This window comes from Mytilus edulis, chromosome 6 (assembly GCF_963676685.1).
Source record: "Mytilus edulis chromosome 6, xbMytEdul2.2, whole genome shotgun sequence".
Taxonomy (NCBI): domain Eukaryota; kingdom Metazoa; phylum Mollusca; class Bivalvia; order Mytilida; family Mytilidae; genus Mytilus; species Mytilus edulis.
In genome coordinates, this window is record NC_092349.1 from 45,221,726 (window position 1) to 45,245,015 (window position 23,290).

The 23,290-nt window shown below is 33.5% G+C and overlaps 1 protein-coding gene and 1 long non-coding RNA gene across 2 annotated transcripts; one reads left to right on the forward strand and one right to left on the reverse strand.

The window, feature by feature from the left end:
* Positions 1–4,919: 4,919 nt before the first annotated feature.
* On the reverse strand, positions 4,920–6,521 carry LOC139526418 (uncharacterized). Its single transcript, XM_071321565.1, has one exon. It carries the CDS (start codon positions 6,519–6,521, stop codon positions 4,920–4,922), a length of 1,602 nt encoding a protein of 533 aa, XP_071177666.1.
* Positions 6,522–11,685: 5,164 nt separating this feature from the next.
* Positions 11,686–21,471, forward strand: LOC139527745 (uncharacterized). The gene is made up of 5 exons (XR_011665428.1): positions 11,686–12,099; positions 13,127–13,213; positions 14,465–14,645; positions 16,319–16,412; positions 21,253–21,471. It is a non-coding gene; the product is annotated as an uncharacterized lncRNA (long non-coding RNA).
* Positions 21,472–23,290: the final 1,819 nt, after the last annotated feature.

Sequence of the window (23,290 nt, forward strand, 5' to 3'; positions counted from 1 at the left end):
CATAATCCTTATCTACATTTAAAACATTGTTTTTGCAAAGGGAACACTAAATTCATTTGTTAAAGCAGTTATTAAAACATGGTAAAATGAAGGAAAGAAACGAAAAACATTATTTACATCAAAGGTGAGTACAAATGTATTGGTTTTGTACAGAGCATAGCTGAGACACTAGAAAGGTAAACATAATTATTATCTACATTTAAAACATTGATTTGGTAAAGGAAACATTAAATTCATTTGTTAAAGCAGTTATTAAAACATGGTAAAATATGGAAAAGAAAGAAAGAAAAAACATTATTTACATCAAAGGTGAGTATAAATGTATTGGTTTTGTACAGGGTATAGTTGAGACACTAGAATAGGGAACATAATCATTATCTACATTTCAAACATTGATTTGGCAAAGGAAACACTTAATTAATTTGTCAAAGTAAATGTAAAACATGGCTAGTATGTGAAATAAAATGAAAAAAATAATAAAATGAAAGGTGAGTACCAATGTATTGGTTGTGTACAGAGCGTGGTTGAGACACTATGATAGGAAAACATAATCATTATTTACATTTCAAACATTGTGTATGAACTCAAAACAATTATTCACATTTCAAAACCTTTATTTGGTGGATATCATAAAGTTTTCACTTGTAACAGCAGTCATTTAAACATCACATAGTATGGACAAATAAATTTAACAACAAAATTATTTACATCTAACGTGTCTATGGTGAGTACAATCAAAGACCAATTAAAGATCATAGTAATTCAATTTGGAAATGAACTCCAAAACTTTATTTACATTTAAAACCTCGATTTTGTGAAGATAAGAATGTTCTTACTTGTTGAAGGAGCTGGGCAAAGAAAGAACATTAACAATACTATTTACATCTAAGGTGAGTAAAAATAGATAGGTCCTAAGTAATGCATGGTAAAGAGATTGGGAAATCATTTCAAAAACTTTATTTACATTTTACACCTCGATTTGGTGCAAGTCATAAATGTATTCACTTGTTGAAGTAGCCGTTAAAACATGGCGTAGTATGGACAAGTTAAATTTAACATTATTTACATTTAAGGTGAGTACAAATAGATAGATCCATCCTGTACATCGTTAAGATACTAGGAAATAACATTATTTACATATAAAAAGTGGATTTGGGGAAAGTCTTTATGTATTTATTTGTTTAAGCAGCCACTTAAACATGGTATAATATAAACAAGGGAAATATAAACATTATTCACATCAATGGTGTGTACAAATAGATGGATTCATACCTGCACATGGTATAGACATGGGGAAATGAACCCAAAAGCATTAATAACATTTCAAACCTTGTTTCGATGAAGGTAACAATGTATTCACTTGTTTGAGCAGCCGTAAAAACATAAGTATATAAAAAGGAAATGAAAATTATTACAAATATATAAGGTTTGTGCGAGTAGGTAGTTTCCTTGCTACACATAGTAAAAACATCAGAAATGAATAAAAACATTATTTACACTTCAAATCTCGATTTGGTGAGGGTCACATGTTATTGACTTGTTAATCAGCTGTTCAATCAAATCCCAGATGAAGCCTCAACCATAAAAGTGAGCTGTTGACCTATAAGGTCGGAAGTTTAATTCGCAATGACACCATGTTATGGTAACTGTAGTATGTCTGCATAACTTCTACAGAGATATTTAAATTACCATTAAGGTATACATGGTCAATAAGTGTGTCTCCATCTGTTGTTGGTTTGGAAACTATTTGTGCAAAACCTTGAATTGCCATGAACTCTTTAATAGAGGAATTTGTCTTAAGAATATCCTGATTGAAGTCTCCTAACACTATTGTCGACGTATTTACATCCTCGAGGGGTATAGAAATAAGTACTTCATGTAATTCTTGTAGAAACACTGATGTAGTGAATGTCTCTGGTTTATAAACAAGGACTAAATTGGCATTAATCTCCTTGATGTATATAACTAAACATTCTATATTCATAGAGTCAGGTGTAAGCGGACAGCACTGATGTTGATTTCCTACGTAAATTCCTACACCGCCGTGCTTTTTTTGTTGGAGTTCTTGGAATATAGCTTTCTCCGATGGATAAGAAGAATATCTGTCTTTGTGTAAAAAGTTATAACCATCCAAGGATGGGAAGAGAGTTTTATTTTCCAACCATGTTTCTGTCAAACAAATGATATTTGCATTTGAAATGTCAGAATTAGCTCTGATATCGTTAATGTGTGGAATTAGTCCTTGGATATTATGAAGGACTACAACCATCTCATTTTGCCCAATGGTTCTGTCTTTAACCGTCAAAAACTGAGGCATTTGTTGGAGAGCCTTACCGATTTGTTCATTACAATATATATGTTTTTCGTCAAAATCTTTAATGACGAGCCCAGCCATTGATGTAACACGACTAAGAGCCACGTATGTCATACCTGCAGCAAAGATATGTTTTAGAGAAACAACAGCTTTATCTGTAGTTATGCCCTGCACCTTATGAATGGTACAAGCCCACGACAATTGAAGGGGAAACTGATACCTCACTGCATTTTTTTCAAGATTTTCCTCAAACATGGTAATTATAGTAGCCTGGTGTTCAGAGGTAGATTGTTTGTTACCTTGACCAATTTTCTTATTGTCAAAAAGTACCATGACACCTTGTGGTGAGGAAAATCCTGGTTTTGGGGGTAAAACATTAGTAACAGTACCCATTGCTCCATTGACTAAACCGCATGCTAAATCTACATTCCTCAAGAGCATAACTCTTGCTTTTGGGCCAATAACCAAATGTGCTGGTAAAAAATCATACGAAGTTTCATAGGGTACCTCTCTCACTTTAAGTTTACCTGTTTGAGGATGTTTATCATAATCCAGTGCATTAATAGTTTGGGTTATTGCACAAACTGATTCAATCATCTGGTTGTTGTGTAAAGCCACTTCCTTGTTAGTTCCAAATATGTGCAGTGTTTCAGGTGGGACTGTATGTTGTTCACATGACTTTAAAATGGCTTGGTCATCTAACCGTAAACTGTCACTTTTCTTTTTAACACGCAAACGGTTGAGTAACTGTGCAAACATGATATCGTCCTTTTGTCTCATGATCTGCTTTAGTTCTACTATGGAGAAGTTAGAACTCCAAAGCGGAAATTGGCTGTCAGGCTTTAAATTGTAGAGAGACTTCTGTTTTACAGGTGGCAACTGATAAAAGTCACCAACTGCTATAACACAAATGTTACCAAATAGTGCATTTCTACTTTGTTTTATTTGTCGCAATCTCTCACTAATATACAAAAGGACCGGTTGACCAACCATAGATATTTCGTCAATTATCAGTATACTCAAATTCTGCAATTTAGAGCGAAGTTTGTTAATTGCATCATCTCTAAGGTAGATATATGGAAGATGTAGAGATTTTGGTAGCGAAAAAGCTTGATGAAGTGTAGTACCACCAATATTGTAAGCTGCTGTTGCTGTAGGAGCTGTTAAAAGGACAACTATATCGTCTGGATTTGCAGAATGAGGTGATAATATTTTGTTCATTTCATAATAAATGCACTTTATCAAATGACTTTTCCCTGTGCCTGCACCTCCGTTTATAAAGACTCTGAATGGTTCAGGATCCTTAGAATTCACCTTGTCTATACACCACTGTCGTATTCTGTAAAATATACCCCTTTGTTCTGTATTAAGTTGTTGAATAAAGGTTTTCATTTGTGGACCAGGAAATAATGTTTGCCTTATTTCAATATCATGGCCTTTATTAGTTTTTCGACTAGCAGTATCTAATTCAGGTATTTCAATTTCAATTTCTTTTTCATACAACTCTTCTCTGCTAAGTTCTCCATCCAGGCGCAATCAAAGCCCATGCATCTTCTTGTGTTCCTTCAGCTTGTAACAACTCCTCTGCCTCATCCAAGTCTTCAACATTTTGTTCAAATAATAGCCTGTTGGTATCAACAATGGATTTTACACTAACTGCTTGCTTTGCTGGTGGTAATATTACAAAACCATTCATGAACATTTCTTCGTATGTTTTAAATTTTATCGGTTTTAATTGACTTTCTAATCTGTGTGGCAGAAACAGCTGAAGATTGGCATGAAAATGTAATTCAGGGTATTTTTCTTGTGAAAATCTAGGGTATTTAATTACTGCTGAATCAGTCCTAGATCGGTTTTGGATGCATCCATAATCATTTTGTAACTTGTAGACCTGGCACTTTATAGGATGTTTAGGTATTTGAGATGGTGAAAGAACACGGTACTCTGAACAAAAAGATGCATAGCATACATTCTCAAACACAATATCTACTGGTCTTGCCTTATATCTATCATATAGGGACAGCATCCAAATATCGTTGTCCTGCAGTTGTTCCGCTTTCTTCATGATCATATTTAATGGAAGACTCATTTTAACTTGATTTTCACCAACAGGAACAAACTGCACCTTCCTTGAACTTTCTTTCAGGTGCAATCCACAAACTCTATAAACTGCTTCTTGTGCACTAACTTCTCGTTGACGAAAGTATGCTCCCCCGATCTTTTTCATAGCCTGTTGTGCACCACAATTACCTGCTGCAGCCTCTTTGCTCGCATTTTCTAATACTATCCCCATCTCTCTCTCTGCTTTTGAAATGTAAGATATGATATACATTACACATGAATATGCATCTGTGATGAATTGTATGTCCATGTTCGCGTTCCAACATCGTAGCAGATCGGGGTTGTACTGGTTTATCCACAAGTCAGATGGAGAACGTTTCAGTGTGACAGTATTTCTTTTTGTCAGGATATTAGATGCATCCTCAAGATCTTTTTGAGTAATTCCAGCAGCAGCAAATAAACGGTCAGTTGTAATATCTCCCAAATTCTCATTATTAATAATGGTCCAAAGATTATGTAAAACAGACTGAGCATGATCTTTTAGCTATTGTGGAGGTTTTTTTAATTGTGGATCTGCCAGGCTTTGACGTCTTGAGATAAACGTTTTTTCTGAGGGTGGACGCGGAAAGTGAAATCTACAGGTGGTGCCTTTCTTTTTACAAGACTTAGTATGATGTTTGCTGTGCTGCTGAACACTGCTAACTATTTCATGAAGCTCTGGGTCCTCTGTGTTATTTGGTAATTCACACGTGACATATTTGTCAACAAAGTCGCACACTGTCTGGTCGTCAGCTTTATCGAGCAACGGTGCATCCTCTATCCAAAAAAGACAGTGTGCATGAGGAGAGCCACGTTGTTGAAACTCTATCCTATGAAAATGGTCCTTTACCTTGCCAACAATGCTACGCTTAATGATTATCTCCTTAAGGAAGGTGTGGAACCTGTGATCAAACATGACAGCGTTCATGACAGGAATTAACCTCAATATTTCAGATTTTGCTGTCCAATCAAGATCATCAAAAGATTGAGTACTTTGCTGTTGTTCCATAAGTAGATTAATAATTTCTGACCATCTCATATCAGCAGCAGAAAAAGTGGCAAACCATGTTGGTATTCCTAGCTGGCGAATTGTTGCCAATAGGTCCTTTAAAACTGACTGCCAATATGGAGGAGTACCTCGAATGGGAGTTAAAAAATTGTAGCCCTGGTCTGTAGACAACAGACTTTTCAATTGATTTCTATCCGTCAACATACTAGCTGTGATATTATTACCTGCTGTATATTTGCCACTGCTCTTTCGTAGAGCTATCGAAACTTTGGATATTACTTGTTCAAGTTCTGAAAGATACTGTGCATAAAATATGTATGACGAATCAGTTGAAAATCTCATATCACCACTTAAGAGCCTTGCATGGAAGTACCTTGTTCTTGTGAGATGAACTGATCTGTTGTTATCAAATGACCCAAACAATCCTTCAGGAAACTGTGCAGGAAAGGACATTGATTCATTCCCTACCTCTGTCATCATGCTCACAGGTGTACTACCTTCACCTGGTGCAACACAAAAAATATCGTCAAAATGTTGATCAAGTATCTCTTGCCCTATATCTACTGGCTGCAGACATGTATCAGATGGAAATCCTCTGTCTTTGATATTGTGAACTTCTTCATGTTGCTGTTCTTTATCGCGTTCAGTTGTATTGACTTCCTCTAATATTTCAGGATTGCTTTCATATCCTTCGACATTCTCACCTTCTTGCTGTTGTTTATCTTGGTCGTGTTCTTTTGTTTCGTCTTGTACCTTTGATATTTCAGAATGTCTTTTATTCCCTTCCTCTGTTGCTGTCATATCTTCAAGATCCTGTGGTAGATTGTCATGCCATTTATCATTAAAAGCTATATCCTTATACAATGGATTTCTTTCTTTTATACATTTTATCCCTTTGCATATCTTGTTGGTACTTACAAATTCATACTGGCAATAACCTATGTATGACTGCTTCCTCTTGAGTTTACATCGGACAAGCTGTGTTTCATCATCAGAACGAGGATAAATTTGCACTGTTTTTTGTACATCTGTTGGTATCGAAACACATTGGCCGATTATGCCTCTTTGGTTCCCTTTCGGTAGTTGAACAAGTTTCATAAATGGTATTCGAAGAGAGATTAGCTGTTTCTCCAATAAATTTAAAGAGTCAAGTTCTTCTGGAATAGTAGGAAGCTGCAAACCATTTGCACTACACAGGCAAAAGTGCCACGCATGATATACGCATGAAAGCCATTACATGCGAAAGTCATGCGTGGATCATGCGTGAATCATGCGAAATATGAAGTATGCGTAAATCGCATGATCTTCACATGCGGTTTTCGCATGTTTTAAACATGCGTGTATCGCATGATTTACGCATAAAGGCTATTACATGCGTAAATCATGTGTGAATCATGTGAAAATCATGCGGTATCTGAAGTATGCGTTAAACGCATGATCTTCACATGCGGTTTTCGCGTGTAATAAATACATGCGTTAAACGCATGATCTTCACATGCGGTTTTCGCATGTAATAAATACATGCGTTAAACGCATGATCTTCACATGCGGTTTTCGCACGTAATAAATACATGTGTGTATCACATATATTGTAAACGCATGATTTACGCATGAAAGCTAAGTACATGAGAAAGTTATTTGTGTATCATGCTCGACTCATCTGATTTATGTAATAGTTGTTAATCTCATGTGTTGTATATAAATCATGATAGATATTGCACAAATAAAGTCAATTCTTTACTTGCTTTTAACATTCTGCATGCCAGATCATGGCAGATGTACATGCATATTGTAAATCTCTGCTTAAAGCTTTTAACTTTAAATATTGGCATATATGAGTACAAATGGAGTCATTTCTTTCCAGCAAAGACCACATGATTAATCTAATTTAATTAAAAATATGAAATATTAAAATAATTTATAGTCGCCGTCAGCTGAAATTCGTAGCGGTTATCGGTAAAAATAATCTAAACTATCAATCGCGTTTACTCGAGATATAGTTTTTTACATTCCATTCAAAAATCGCATTTAGAAAAACCACTACTGACCTACCTTTTAAGTGATCGCACTGTAATAATCCTGACCTTCACATTTTCCAGAATATTTTCCATTGTAATTCCGCCATCTTTGTTTCTATGAGGATCATTTGTTTACATATGACATTCGTCACTGTACGCAGTTTCCTGAAATGTTCCTTTCATTGATGTGATAAGGTTTCCCGCGCTTTATGCAAATTTTATGAAATTGAACTCCACGGAAACACTTCCGGTAAAAACAATGGCTGATTCCACCATTCAAAATCGTCTATGAAAAGTGAAGGTCAGGATTATTACAGTGCGATCACTTAAAAGGTAGGTCAGTAGTGGTTTTTCTTTTTGCGATTTATGAATGGAATGTGAAAAACTATATCTCGAGTGAACGCGATTGATAGTTTAGATTATTTTTACCGATAACCGCTACGAATTTCAGCTGACGGCGACTATAATATATATAGAGCAATTTAATGAAAAGGGTATGGTAATATACAAAATAAAATGGACAGCCTCTCTTGACAACAGTTTCACATTATTTTATATTATGAAAAGACCGTGAGTTTCTTCATTTTCTTAACGCTGATTTTTTTAAATTTCTTCCACGTAGTCATCCATTTATTTAATTTAAAATATGGTTGTACCATCAACATGATCTACCAAAAACATCTCTTAAGAAAAAATCTAGAAAAAGGGTCAACATGGTCAAATTATATTGCATTAAAACAATGTTGATTTAAAGAATAAGTTTTTCCTGTACATTGTATGTCATTGAAAAAAATCTTTCTTTTAAATTTGAAGTTAATGTGTGTCCCTGAGTAACCAAAAGTGCCTAGTGTCTTCCCAACAAACAACTAAAGTAATGGTGGATGGCATATCTGTCAATGTGTTTCTTTATTTGAAGAATTTGGTGTTAACATGGTTAATGACAGATCTTTTGTTCTTCAACACTTTGGAAAAAAAAGTTTAAACTAATGATATAGAACTTGGAATATCTAGATGTGTTGTGTTGTGTTAATATTGTTATCGAGTATATATAACTTTCTCAAAAGTTTAGTACAATACCTTACATCACTTTTTTTCATATGTACATATGTGCCATCTATCCCCCCCCTCCCCAATCTTTGACCAAATGGCAGTTACATATAGATGTATTTTTTTTTTAGTCTTTAAAAGGTGCTTCATACAGTTATGACTATAATCAAATTAAACTAGCCATTTGCATATGTTATCTAGGATTTTCTTATTCCAAATCACTGACATAAGGCTGAATTACAAATTACCTGATCATTGGTTGTTCAAACAAACGAGACCATACTCGATAGCTGATCATTCTGATTATCTGTTCCAAGTACAAAACTATGCTAACAAGAAAATGCACATGAGCATATAGAAAGTACTTGAACAGTTTCAGATTGTTTGTGGTCTGAGGTAGTTTTTATCCTGTTCAATGAGGCTCTTAAGATTTAGGGGAAAGAAACACCTTTATCATGTTTAAATCACGACAAACAAAAATCGCTTTACATGGTGTTACTTCGTCCCTTATAGTCCATATACAATGACAGAATAATGTACCATTATAAATTAATCTTATATTTCTTCTTCTTTAGAGTGGAATATAAAAAGCAAAGGACATAACTACCTGCTTCTATTCTATTTGTGTTTTAAGCAAACATGGGGGGGGTGGGGGGTTAGTTACATGTATCATGTATAAACTTCCATTTGTGACCACCTCCTGCATGTCCTGCATGTCCTGCGGGTGGTTTCAAAAGTTACCCGTGCTTGTGGTTTTCCGAGTCAAAGTTCATAACTCTTCAATTCTCTATTCTATACATATATAAAGGAAACAAAAAATATCAATGTTCGAGGCATTCATAAATACCAGTGTGCAGGAAAACATTCACGGAACAGATTTTGATTAAAGTATTGCAAAGACGTCGTTAGTTAAGATCAAATGTGAACACATTTTAAAATTGCGATGTACATGTATACCAAAACAGACTTGGTAAGAAATTTTGATAGATTTCTCCAGCCTACAGGAGAAAATAAAATTGGGTAAGAAAAGATAAGATAAAAAATAACAATACAGGGTCTTTATCTGTGTGTCTCTTGTTAACCGTGAAATCAAAGAAGGATACAAATTAATCTGGTAACTTATTACCATAAATCCAATAAAACACGAGAAAGCCTATTAAAAATATAAAATGTTCATGCAGTAAAACACCGATAACTTTACATTACGGGCCATTACAAAGAAACTAACGATTGCGCCAGTGACGAATCTTTAAAGGGGGAGGGCACTGACTGCTAAAGATTTTCCGCTCTAGTCATGCTTTAGCGGTTCCATATATAATCCATTGCCTTCTTTGTGGAATACGAATCTCCAAAATACATGGTTGAATTTAGGTACTATACATGGTTAACAGTTCGGAACTCTGCCGTCAACAAGTGGCAACCTAGCCTCAGTACCTTGAATTTCGTTATTGTTGAAAGCTGAACAGACATGTATATAACTACAAGTCTACAACCACGGACTTTCTATACTAGTATATACTTAGTATAGAAAGTCCCTGCTACAACGAATGGGAGTGTTTAACTACCAAGGCATTGACCATAATATTCTCGTACGATCGGGAGACGTGGTATAGTACTTTCTGACCAGACACGTTAAAAAAATGATCCAACAGCTGATTCAGCCGGTTACGAATTTCCAATATTATTAAAGATTCACAATATTAATACAAAGGGAACTTGCTCTGCTTAATTGAGTCCCTAAATAAATGTGAATAGTTAAGTTTTATTTAAGAATTGAATGCTTCTTTTTGTAACTTTATTGGGGTGTAAAAGTGTTGACCGAAGTACATTTTGTATGAAGCGCGGAAGCGCTTCATTCTAAAAATGTGCGCACGGTCAACGCTTTTACAACCCTATGAAGTTACAAAAAGAAGCATTCAATACTTATAATTACATTTTTTAGCTAGGATCACGAAAACACGATTTACATCAAATTTTTTATTTAATTCACCTGTGCACTTTATTATGGGACCTCGTGTCATCATGAATGATAAGTTTTATTGTGTGATACAACTGCTTAAGGAATAACAGGTGATGTGCAGTTAGCCAATCAGAATAACGTATCATAATGAAACATACATCTAATGTAATTATTCAAAATTGTCGAAAGCAAAGTTTCAATTGTGTTCTCGTATGACATATGAAATACTGAATAACTGACGGACAGCCACACGAAAAAAAAACCCCAAAAAAAAAAAAAACCAAACTGAAACGGTTCACTATCGATCAAAACTATATCAGATATATCACGTATCATGACAACACTGTTAAAACTGTAAACTTGTGTTGTTTATAATATAAATTCAAGTTCTTCGTGTACATATTGTCAATATTTCATTTTATTACTTCAAAAAATTTGTAGGTAGTTACGGCCCTGCATACGGTTTGGCGAGCTTTTAAGAGATAGTGTTAAAAGTATATGCATACTTAATAAATCCATGAGTTGATTATTATAAAAGAAAAAAATATTGTTTAACCTTTGACCAATAGATCGAGTCCAAAACTTAGCCATTTCAAGGATCGACTATGCTGATAATGTAGGCCGGTAGGGTAGCACTTGTTATATTTTGTCTAGAGTTTTGTAGAGTGTGCAATTCTAAGTCACAGAGACAGTAGCAAACTTAAAGTATATTTCCTAATAATATAATACATTTTTAAATTCAGATTAGTAAAATGTATAATTCACTTATTAAATGTTTATATCTGCATCTAAGACTTATCGATTGTTCATTTTTGCGCCACTGTCAGCAGTATTGACTATTTCTCGAAGGTGGAAAGTTTTTATTAATGGAGGAAGCTGGAGAGATCTTCCGCAGGAACACTAACAAACCAAGAGTATTCCTATGTGTTGTATTTCATTTATTTACACTCTACTGAGATTTCTAAATTCCGTCTGATTGGATTAATTTCTCGTTTGTCAATTTTCCCAAATTCCATCCCACATCACAAAAGGAGTTACAGAAGAATGTCAACCCCTCAGTAGAGAATTTGATTCTGAATCATGGAAAAAAATGCAAAATAAGTGAATGACTTAATAGAAATAAATGATAATCATGGCAGTCATATGATATTATATAAATATTGCTTATTTAATATCAATTCTTTTTGTTCTTTCTTCTTCATTTTTTTTTGTTCATTATTCTCTATACAATGTATATCCCCATTATTGATTCCAGACTCATAATCAATGCTCATATATCCATCCGTAAACCAAACTAGAAAACTACGTAAACGGATTTGCACGTTGAACACGAAAACCCGGAAACTTTTCACCGTTGCCATTTTTTATACTATGACGCAAAAACCATGGACGCTCGTGCGTCTGCTGATTTGATTTTTTTTACCGTATTTTAAAAACACCTAGACAGAGACAGCCAGAAAGATAATGCAAGACACTGTATTTATTCAAACTGAGAGGTCAAAAATTTAGTATGAATGTATTATTAATTGTCGATTAACTGGAAAAAACCGGCGAACAAAAAAATTGAAATGAACATGATGAAAGTCAAACCAACCGGAACATTGACGGATTTATGTACCCACTATTTTGTACTTGGAAAGCGCAACGAAAGGTAAATATTATCTTACACATGTTTTAAATGGATAAAAGCAGATGCTAGTGCTATAGTTTACAGTATTTTGACTTTATACCGGCGTACAACATGTCAAATGTTATCATGGTTATGCATGCACAGGGGTTTCTGTTTGTTACAATTTTCCGGGTTCACTATCCATTACGAACCCCGAAAAATTGGGGTTGCATAGTAAACACGGCAAAGTGTAACAAACCCCTGTGATGCATGTAAACCCTTTAATCAGTCCAAGAACGGAAGCAAGACAACTCGACCTGCCGACAAATCTCCCCACTTTTTCACCAACTCTCCCCACTTTTAACAGTTTAAAAAAAATCCCCCACTAAATGAAAAGTGTTTAATCCTGTCAAATATACTCCTGCCAAATCCCCACTTGTGAAAATGAGTAAAATCCAGATTAATATTTAAAAAAAGTCAAAAGAACACTGTTCATGCTGTTAAACCTGTTAAATGGGTAACAATGTTATAAAGGTCAGCCAAAATTAGCTGCGAAAACGTAGCTCTTAAGGTCCTTTTGATGATTTTTGATATTTGCGGACCATATGGCAAAAAAAAAAAAAAAAGGACAATAGAGCTACGTTTTCGCAGCTAAGCCAAAATATGAAGACTGAAGTATAGAAAATACAGAAAAAAATATATTATTGTGAAAGAGCACAAAATAAAGAAATTCATTGGCGCCATAATTTTTTAAATCTGAGTCGACTGGTTCAAAGGTTATAAAAATTAAGATTTTAAAAAATTGTCCAAGACAAAAATACTATATTTTGGGGCTAATTTTTAGGCCAAAATGAAATATAACAAAAGGTAATGACAAAAATGTAGGAACACCAAGCAATTAATATAAAACTTTGTAAAAAAAACCACATTGGGATTCTTTTTTTGCTATTTGTCAACCTTGGGCATCTTTGAATAAATGCTACATAAAGCAGGCAGAGGTCTAAATATATTAACATGATTAACAAATGTATAATGCCAAAATCATGAAAATATCTCAATTTTTTTATAGCAACTCAAAATCATGCTGTCAGGCTACATGTATATGTGTTGTACATGGGAAGTGGACCCCTGGAGGAGATGAAAGGTCTATTTAATAGTATGTAATGTAAATATATAAATAAGAAAAGGTGGTATGATTGCCAATGAGAAAAGAGAGAAATTTGTACAAATGAAAATTCACTTGTTTTCCAATCCTAATAACAATGAATAAAACTGTCAAGATTCACATGATATTGTAATGTTTACATTATTTTCAAAATACAATATTGTTTACACTAATGAGAAAACTCTTCACCAGAGATTAAATAGAAGTTAACAGCTATCATGACTATAGGTCACCTTACATCCTTCAACAATGAGCAAAGCCCATGTATCTAATAGTCCGCTATAAAAGACCCCAAATGAAAATGATAAATTTGTAAAACATTTCAAACAAGAAAACTAACTAGACTAATTTATGTACAAAAAAAGAACAAAAAAACAAAATATGATATACAGCAACAAACCAAACCACTGAATTACAGGCTGATACTCATGTACAGAATGTGATGGGGCTAGACTAGTAGTTTTGTGATGCCAAACCCATCTATCTGGGGATATTATTGTGAACAAGGCCTAACTCATCAATCTAAACAAAGCAGAAAGACATCTTACACATCCCCTTAACAAAAAAGACTAAGTACATATCTGAGAGTACTCCCTGAGTTACATGTACCAACAGCTAGTTCAAAGCCAATAACAAGACTTTTGGTGTAATTATGAATAACTTCAAATTTCAAGGTACATGATCATGCATGTATCATGATTATTAAAATGACTTACTGTAAACCAACTAATTTTCGCAGATACTTTATTTCGCGTTTCAGCCTTTCTTGTCCACTTCGTGCCAATTTTATTTCGCGATTTTGTAATTTACCTGATGTAGTTTAATAATGAAAAATCCAAGCTTTACATTTTCACGACGATTTATATTCGCGTTATTTTTCTACTCACAAAAGTCGCGAAAATAAGTTCAATTACAGTTTTGCCCAAAGATTGGCATTATAAAATGTATATCATGTCGGATTTAGAGCTAAAATATAACAACTTTTGTTCAGCTCTTCATTCAAGGGTCATATTGATTTTATTTTATTGATAAGAACATTCCAATGAATGTTTTTGTATAGTCAAACTTTTTCATGGCAAGTTTGGTGGTTTTATTTAAAAGATCAAAATGGTAAAACTTTTTCAAGGCAACTTTGGTGGTCTTGCTAAAAAGTCATAATAAGCCAGTTTGCCATATCAAAATATTTTAAGGCAATTTTGGAAGATATTTTTACTTCAGTTTATTAAACTTTATTTCTTTTAGCACTTTCAATGAAAATACAAGTCCTTCAAGAAGTACGAGAAGCTAACATGGCTATAGCAACAGAACAGAATTCATTTTAGGCATTGCTTTCTAGATTAAATAGATAGTATAGTCATAGATCGTCATATTGATTTATGTGCATATGAGGAGCAGCAGTCAAGGAATAATTTTGTGATGAGAGGTATGTAATGAAATGAAAACTTTGTTTGAATATTTTTTTCTTGTCACACTCTACATAAAATTGAGAATGGAAATGGGGAATGTGCCAAAGAGACAACAACCCGACCGTAGAAAAAAACAACAGCAGAAGGTCACCAACAGGTCTTCAATGTAGCGAGAAATTCCCACACCCGGAGGCGTCCTTCAACTGGCCCCTAAACAAATATATACTAGTTCAGTGATAATGTTTCAAAGATTTTTTATACGCCTGTCTGACAAAATAAATTTTGGAGGGATGAATTATCGAATACAAATGTCCGGTGCCCACATGTGAAAAATTATTACACCAGGGTTTTCGATATCACAAACTAGTCAAAACATTTTATCAATGGTATAAGGAATTCATTTAAGGAATGACTAATATTTTTTCTGTCTATGAAGAAATAACCTAAAAAATTTGGTGCACACTGAATAACGCGCGTAGCAGGTTATTTAACAGTGTGCACCACATTTTTTATGTTATTTCGAATAGACAGAAAAAATATTAGTCATTTCTTATAATTTAATTCTAAATTCCATTTTAAACCGTAGAAAACCATGAAAAAACGTTGATGACGTCACGGTAACGTGACCAAATTATGTCTATGGGCTGATAACAAAATAACGTCAGCCAATCAGGAGACGCGTTACATCCAAAATTAAATTATTCTTAAATATTTATCACTCAACATGCAAACATCTTATACGTTCAGGTATTTCACATCCAATCTTTTATGATAATATTCTTTACAAAGCACAAAAATGTCAGCATTCACCTCAAAAGCTAACAAAACTTTTAATCAGACTTATAAGAAGGGATATATAGTTGCCATACTCTTGTCAGGTCATTAAAGATTGCATATTTTGGCTTTAATATTGATTAAACTATAGGGTCTTTTGACAGAATTAAACACATTTATTCTAAAACCAGTTGTTGGTATGACAAGGTATCTTTTTTGTCAGATATTTTTGTAATTCATATCGTACGTCTATCTATATCAGCATGGTCTTGTATGAGTTTTGAACTAAGTGCTATCAAACATGTTGATAGGAGCTATGTCTGATATACTGAATATAAATTGTAAGGAAAATTGCATTGCATTAGCAATCCCACACAGGTTTACATTTCTTGTAGATTTTTAAGAAAAAGTTTATAAGAAAAGAAAAAAAAATGTAGTTTTTATTGCTTTTTGACAGCAAATTTATTCATCCATTGGCGAGGTACATTGAAAGGTTGTTCTTTTATTAAATGCATGAAGTATCATATGGATGGCAACAAATGACAACAGTTACATGTTATATTCATGAGTTTAATATTTCCTATAAATGGTGTATTTTAACAATTTTGCCTATTAACTTAAAACAGCAAAACAAAACCCAATAAACATCAGTAGTTAATGCCTGAAACTATTTTTAAAGTTTAGACAGCAGAAAAGATCCTTTTAAACAACAAGTTAATACTGTACATATATTTTATTAGCTAAACTGTTAATATTTTTCTGTTGTTTGTTTAGGTATTGTTTAAATTCACTAACAATGCAAAGTATATAGTAAAGGTATAAATTAGTTAGCATTAGCTCATACTACAAATGTACATGTAGTTTTTGTCTGGACTACTTGATTAAATTCTTAATATTTACAATTTTACAATTTAAGCTTATTGCCAAATGAAAGGAAAGTACAGTATTAAAATCACTGGTAAACATGTGCATGTAGGTGTGAATGTACTACAAAAAGAACTGATATCAAAGTAAGTTCATCTTTAGAATTGCAGTTAATTTTGATAATACATTGTAATATGATATAACATGTATAATCTATTTAAAACTTTTTAGTTTTATTGTAATGTTTTATATAAATCACTGTGTTTCATTGTAACAGCGGATATAGCTACTAACCAAGCTGTAGTGATCGATTTTTCTTCTGACATGGAATGAAAATCTCTGTTTTGTTTACTTAATATAAATGTGTACTTCAATCTAAACATAATGGTTGTTTTAGGAATGATTTGGTCGTAGGTTGATGATAAGATCAGTTTCATTTTTTTCCAAAAACGAGAATGCTTACTAAAAAAATGTGCAAATACTTATCAAAGAAGTTTGCGCTTGTCTTTGTCTTTATCATTGATATGGTTATATTTATAAATTAACTGTTCACAAAATTTAGAATTTTTGAAATACTTAGGCTTTTTTACCTCAGGCATAGATTACCTTAGCTTGATTTAGAAAAACTTTTAGGAATTTTGGTCCTTAATGCTCTTCAACTTTGTACTTTATTAGGCCTTTTTAACTTTTTTGGATTCAAGCGTCACTGATGACTCTTTTGTAGACGAAACACGCGTCTGGCGTACATACAATTTAGTCCTTGGTATCTATGATGAGTTTATTAACTTAAGGTTTGCCTCAACCAAATGTTATGAATCTTAAACACAATGCTTATTAGTTATAGTACAAATGTATAACATCAGAACAAAGATCACTTTTGGATTTTGGTGACATCGTTTTTATTGTATAGAGTTATGCCCCTTTACAAATGGAAAAAATGGTGATTTTTAGCTCACCTGGCCCAAAGGGCCAAGTGAGCTTTTCTCATCACTTGGCGTCCGGCGTCGTCGTCCGGCGTCGTTAACTTTTAAAAAAATCTTCTCCTCTGAAACTACCGGGCCAAATTAATCCAAACTAGGCCACAATCATCTTTGGGGTATCAAGTTTAAAAAATGTGTGGCGTGACCTGGTCAACCAACCAAGATGGCCACCACAGCTAAAAATAGAACATAGGGGTAAAATGCAGTTTTTGGCTTATAACTCAAAAACTAAAGCATTTTTAGGAATCTGACATGGGATAAAAATGTTTATCAGGTCAAGATCTATCTGCCCTGAAATTTTCAGTTGAATCGGTCAACCCGTTGTTGGGTTGCTGCCCCTGAATTGGTAATTTTGAGGAAATTTTGCTGTTTTTGGTTATTATCTTGAATATTATTATAGATAGAGATAAACTGTAAACATCAATAATGTTCAGCAAAGTTAGACTTACAAATAAGTCAAACATGACCGAAATGGTCAGTTGACCCCTTTCATTGCCTTTAGGAGTTATTGCCCTTTATAGTCAATTTTTAACCATTTTTCATAAATTTAAGTAATCTTTTACAAAAATCTCCACTGAAACTACTAGGCCACAATCATCTTTGGGGTATCTAGTTTGAAAAATGTGTCCGATGACCTGGCCATTCAACCAAGATGGCCACCACGGCTAAAAATAGAACATAGGGGTAAAATGCAGTTTTTGGCTTATAACTATGAAACCAAAGCATTTAGAGCAAATCTGACAAGAAGTAAAATTGTTAATCAAGTCAATATCTATCTGCACTGAATTTTTCAGATGAATTGGACAACTGGTTGTTGGGTTGCTGCCCTGCAATTGGTAATTTTTAAAGAAATTTTGCCGTTTTTGGTTATCTTGAATACTATTATAGATAGCGATAAACTGTAAACAGCAATAATGTTCAGCAAAGTAAGATCTACAAATAAGTCAACATGACCTAATGGTCAATTGACCCTTAAGGAGTTAATGCCCTTTATAGTCAATTTTTAACAATTTTCATTAATTTGGTAAATTTATGTAAATTTTTACCAAATATAGTTCTCTGTTACTAATGGGCAAAGTTCATTATAGATATAATTGTAAGAAGCAAAATCGTTCAGTAAAGTAAGAACTTCAAACACATCACCATCACCAAAATACAATTTTGTCATGAATCCATTTGTGTCCTTTGTTTAATATGCACTTAGACCAAGGTGAGCGACACAGGCTCTTTAGAGCCTCTAGTTTTAGTTTCCATTCTCTAACTAAGAGTTTGCCTCTCCTATATCAATACACATAGACATTACGGCAGTTTTTTTAACATTCTAAAATTAACACGTCCACTTGTATTTTTGTCCATCTGATGAGTAGCAGAGCTCCAGATAAGAATTCATAAATTGGGGTTTTTACCCATCATTTTCTTATATAATTGGGTGATAAAGTTTTTTAATTGCATTATCAATTCCAATTCACCCCTCAAGTTAATACCAAATTGGGTTTTTCACCACCAAGCTCCTTAATGTATTGGGTTTTTCATCAACACAATATTGAATATTTAGGCAATATTAACCCCAGATTTTTTTCCATCTTAAATACATGTATGTCATGTTGTATGTTTCTTTCTTTGTTTAGCTGTTTTATTTGGTTTAGGGTTAGGGTTAGGATTATTTGCTAGCTGTTTTATTTGGTTTATTCACTGAGGAGCAATTATAGTTTTAATTTGTGTCCCGTTTCAAACCTTCTGCCAGTTTGTATTTTCTCACAAAAACGGATATGTGTATTCACAGGCACTCGTCTTATACCTTTATATAATAAATTATGAGCCCAGTGCCTGTGTGTGTATTCATTAATTAACCGTAAAATGAAAAAAAATAATATATAAACACTAATTATACTTGAATGTTTTTGTTTTATTCAATTTACATAAATTTGGGTTTAGTTGTCTTTTATTAGAACTTTTGGTTTCTGATGCTTTATCATGTCATAATTGATTTGGCCATTTCACTTTTTCCAACTGATTTCGTTTTTGGCGAAACCCCGTGTTTATTAGCAATGTTCTCGTTAAGGTACACACACACGCCCGTGCGTTCGATGGACGCTTCCTAGTCTTGTTATCATCATAACTTTCCCTCAGCTTTTCAAAAGAAGCAGAAAACATGCTTCTATTAAATAATTTTACCGAACATTCACTTTCGTTTTAATTCAATGTGTTATGATAAATGTTTTAAAAAACACGTGTACCTATTGAGCAAGGGAAAACTCTAACAGGACCCATTTTAGCTGCTTGATGCAGGGATCTATTTTTAGAACGAAAGGAAATTTCCAATTATAAATATTATAAAAATAGATTTACGTGACGACTGTAAACAGATAAGGGTAAATAACGCAAACGGTAACCAATAAAAGGGTTGAGAAGTGAGAACTCATGGTTTTGGCATATAATTGGGTTTTCCTTTGAATTAATTGGGTTATTGAACCCTGCAATGGGCAATTGCATTGGGTTTTTTATTATTTGTATTGCGTGATCACGCAAATACGCAGCTTATCTGGAGCTCTGTGAGTAGAGCCTTTTTCAACTGATTTTTATACGACCCCAAAAATTTTTGGGATCGTATAATGGTATGATGTCGTCGTCAGAAGACACATTGGTTTCCGGATAATAACTTTAGTTAAAGTGAATAGATCTTCATAAAAAAATTTCAGAAGGTTCACTACCACTAAAGGAAGGTTGAGATTGATTTTTGGGACGAAGGTCCCAACTGATTAGGAATTAGGGGCCCAAAACAAGCATTTTTCTAGTTTCAGGATAATAACTTGTGTAGAAGTATTTCAATTGCTCTGAATTTAGGGCCAAAAAGGGGTCAAAACAAGCATTTTTCTAGTTACAAGACAATAACTTGTGTGTAATTTTATGGATCTCTCTGAAATTGTACCACAATGTACCATATAACAAAGGAGAGGCTGGAATTAAGTTTGGGTTAATTGCCCAAAATATGTAGGAATTAGGGGCCAAAAAAGGACCAAAAAGAAGCATGTTTCTAGTTTCTAAACAATCATGACAATAACTTGTGTTTAAGTGTATGGATCTCTCTGAAATTGTACTACAAGGTTCAATACTACAAAGGAAAGCATGGGATTGAGTTTAAGGGTAATTGCTCCAAAAGGGATTCAAAAAGTTGGGGGGAGGGGGGGGGGTTTGGGGGGTTGTTCACCATTTTTTGAAGGGCTTCGGTTTTTTTTTCAAAATTTTTCAAATTTCGAATTTTGAAAAGTTTCAAGAAATCTCCAATTGCACAGTATTGCATGTATTGTGCAATAGATTTGTTAGATCTTTGACTACATTTATTTTTTTGACAAAAACCTACATTTTTTGTATATGTCAAAAATTTGATTACAATCCAAATTCAGACAGAATCAAGCTTGAATATTGTAACCAAATTTGCCCCAACTGTTCAGGGTTCAACCACTGGGGTCGTATAAAGCTGCGCCCTGCAGAGCACCTGGTTATAGTTCGTTTTCATGTTGTTCTGTTATACCACTGTCCCAGGTTAGGGGAAGGGTTGTTTTACATTGTCATATCGGGGCCTTATATCATGTATATAGCCAAATATTTGGTATGGGCTTTACTCATTGTTGAAGGCCGTACAGTGACCAATAACATGTATAGTTGTTAATGTCCGTGTCATTTTGGTCTCTTGTAGATATAGACAGTTGTCTCATTGGCAATCATTGTTGTACATTGTCATTTCGGGGCCTTTTATAACTAACTATGCGGTATGGGCTTTGCTCATTGTTAAAGGCCGTAGGGTGACCTATAGTTGTTAATGTCCGTGTCATTTTGGTCTCTTGTAGATAAAGACAGTTGGCAATCATACCACATCTTTTTTTTTTATATGCGTATACATTATAAGCTGTTTGAGACCTCTTAAGTGAATTACACTTTTAATTATTATCGAATTATTTAATTTACTTAAGTCAAATTTATATTATTTATGAATATTTTATTTCAGTTACCATTCACAGTGAACATGGTGAAGAATAACCAATAAAGGACATAGAAGACTACCTCACAAACATGGAAAAACTTCACAAACATTGGAAATATTACAAGAAAAACCCAATATTTTGATTCACGAAGAAGACATTCATGTACCTGTTGTACTTTGAAAACTGAAGAAATAAAATTGTGAATAAAAATACTTGGAAATAAAGTTAGAAGATTGAAATTTATATTTTGGTGTTTGTACTAAGAAAGTTTGAAGAAAATGGAGACATTCAAAACTGTAAAAAGAAAACTATATTTTACACAATCACTGTTGAGGACAATTACTCTTGATATAATATGATCCAAAGATCATATAATAGTAAAGAAATTTGGTTGAATTTCCAATGAGAAAAATATCCATAAGAGTTGTTCAAATAATGTATATATAGTAAGTAATTACAGGTCACCATATGTCCTCCAACAATGAATAAAAAACCAGGTATAGTGAGCTATAAAAAAAAAGACCCAAACATAAGACATGTAAAGAAGAAGAGAAAATTTTTTAACAAGTTAATATGTGAAAACAAAATATGATACGAACCAGAGGCAAGCACTGAAATACTTGGGATAATGTTGCTGTACTCTTGAATATACATGTAGAATGTAGAATGTTTAAATGGATTTTAAATCAGAGTTATCATCAATATTCACCTTTTTTAGCAACAATTTATTGTATGACTGAGATTTCTTTACCAAAATCCTTGTATGTGTATATTGCATTAGAAACATATTTTAGTTGCACACTAGGTGACTTATAAGGAAATGCAGATCACAATTATATTGCTTAAAAATGAAAGTATATTGACTGTTTCATCGCAAGTTCCAGCAATACAACTGTGACATAAAAATCAAACAAGTATATATTTTTTCCAAAAACTTTCACTTTATATTTGTATAAAAATGAAAATAGAAAATACCAAAAGTTGTCAACACATTAAAAAAAGAAGAACTTATCAAATCCAGACGTTAAAAACAAATAATTCACTACATAGTTTTATCATGACTACGCACGATAATCATGTGTTTTGATTAACGCATGATTCTCATGCGTAAACTTATTCCATGTAATACGCACGTAGCTCTATACGCATAATTTTCGTGCGGGAATCATGCGTAAAGTTTACGCACGATTATCAGATGTAGCTCGATTTGGGCGTTTTCCGTGCGAAAAATACGCATGATTTACGCATGATTTTCGCACGATTATCATGCGTGGCACATTTACTAGTGTAGCATCTGCTGGAATCTTACCTATCAGGAGGTGGCGATGGCAAGTGTAGCATATCCATAATTTGTGGATAATGGTCTGATACTTGATTGGACATGCATCTGTACATTCAGATTTAAATTGAGAAGTGATACACATATTTGCAACAGCTGCACTCTGTTTGCCTTTCTTGATATATTTGTCTTTGTCCAGATTGACAACTTGCTTCCTGAACTTTAGTTTGATACACACAGAACAAACATACCTTGGACCGTCCCTAACTTGTTGCCTAAACCATGCTGCAATATTGTTATCACGCTTAGTACGTCTCTTTGGTGCAAGTAAAATTTTCTTTTCCCTATATTGTAACTCACTTCTGTATTGTTCACGCAGCCTTTTTTTTGTACTTCTCTCTGAAAAGCACATTCTGTCTATATCTTAGAAGGTTGAGGGCTTTCAATTTAAGCTGGAATTCTTTGTCACTAGCATATTTTTCTCTTCTGGCTTTTTTAACGGCTAATCGAAATTGGGCGTATTTTTTCTTACTACTTCTTTGAAATGCAGATTTGACTTGTATTTGTTCCTGATATAATCTTTCCGTGCTTGATGAAATCCAACGTCTAACTTGTATTTGTTTTTCGTGTAATCCTTCTGTGCTTGTTGATATTGGATGTTAGAACTATATTTATTCTTAATATAATCTTTACATGCCTCTTTGAATGGGATATTTTCTCTGTATTTCTTTTTAATATAATCGTTATGTGATTCACGAAATTGAATGTTTGATTTGTATTTT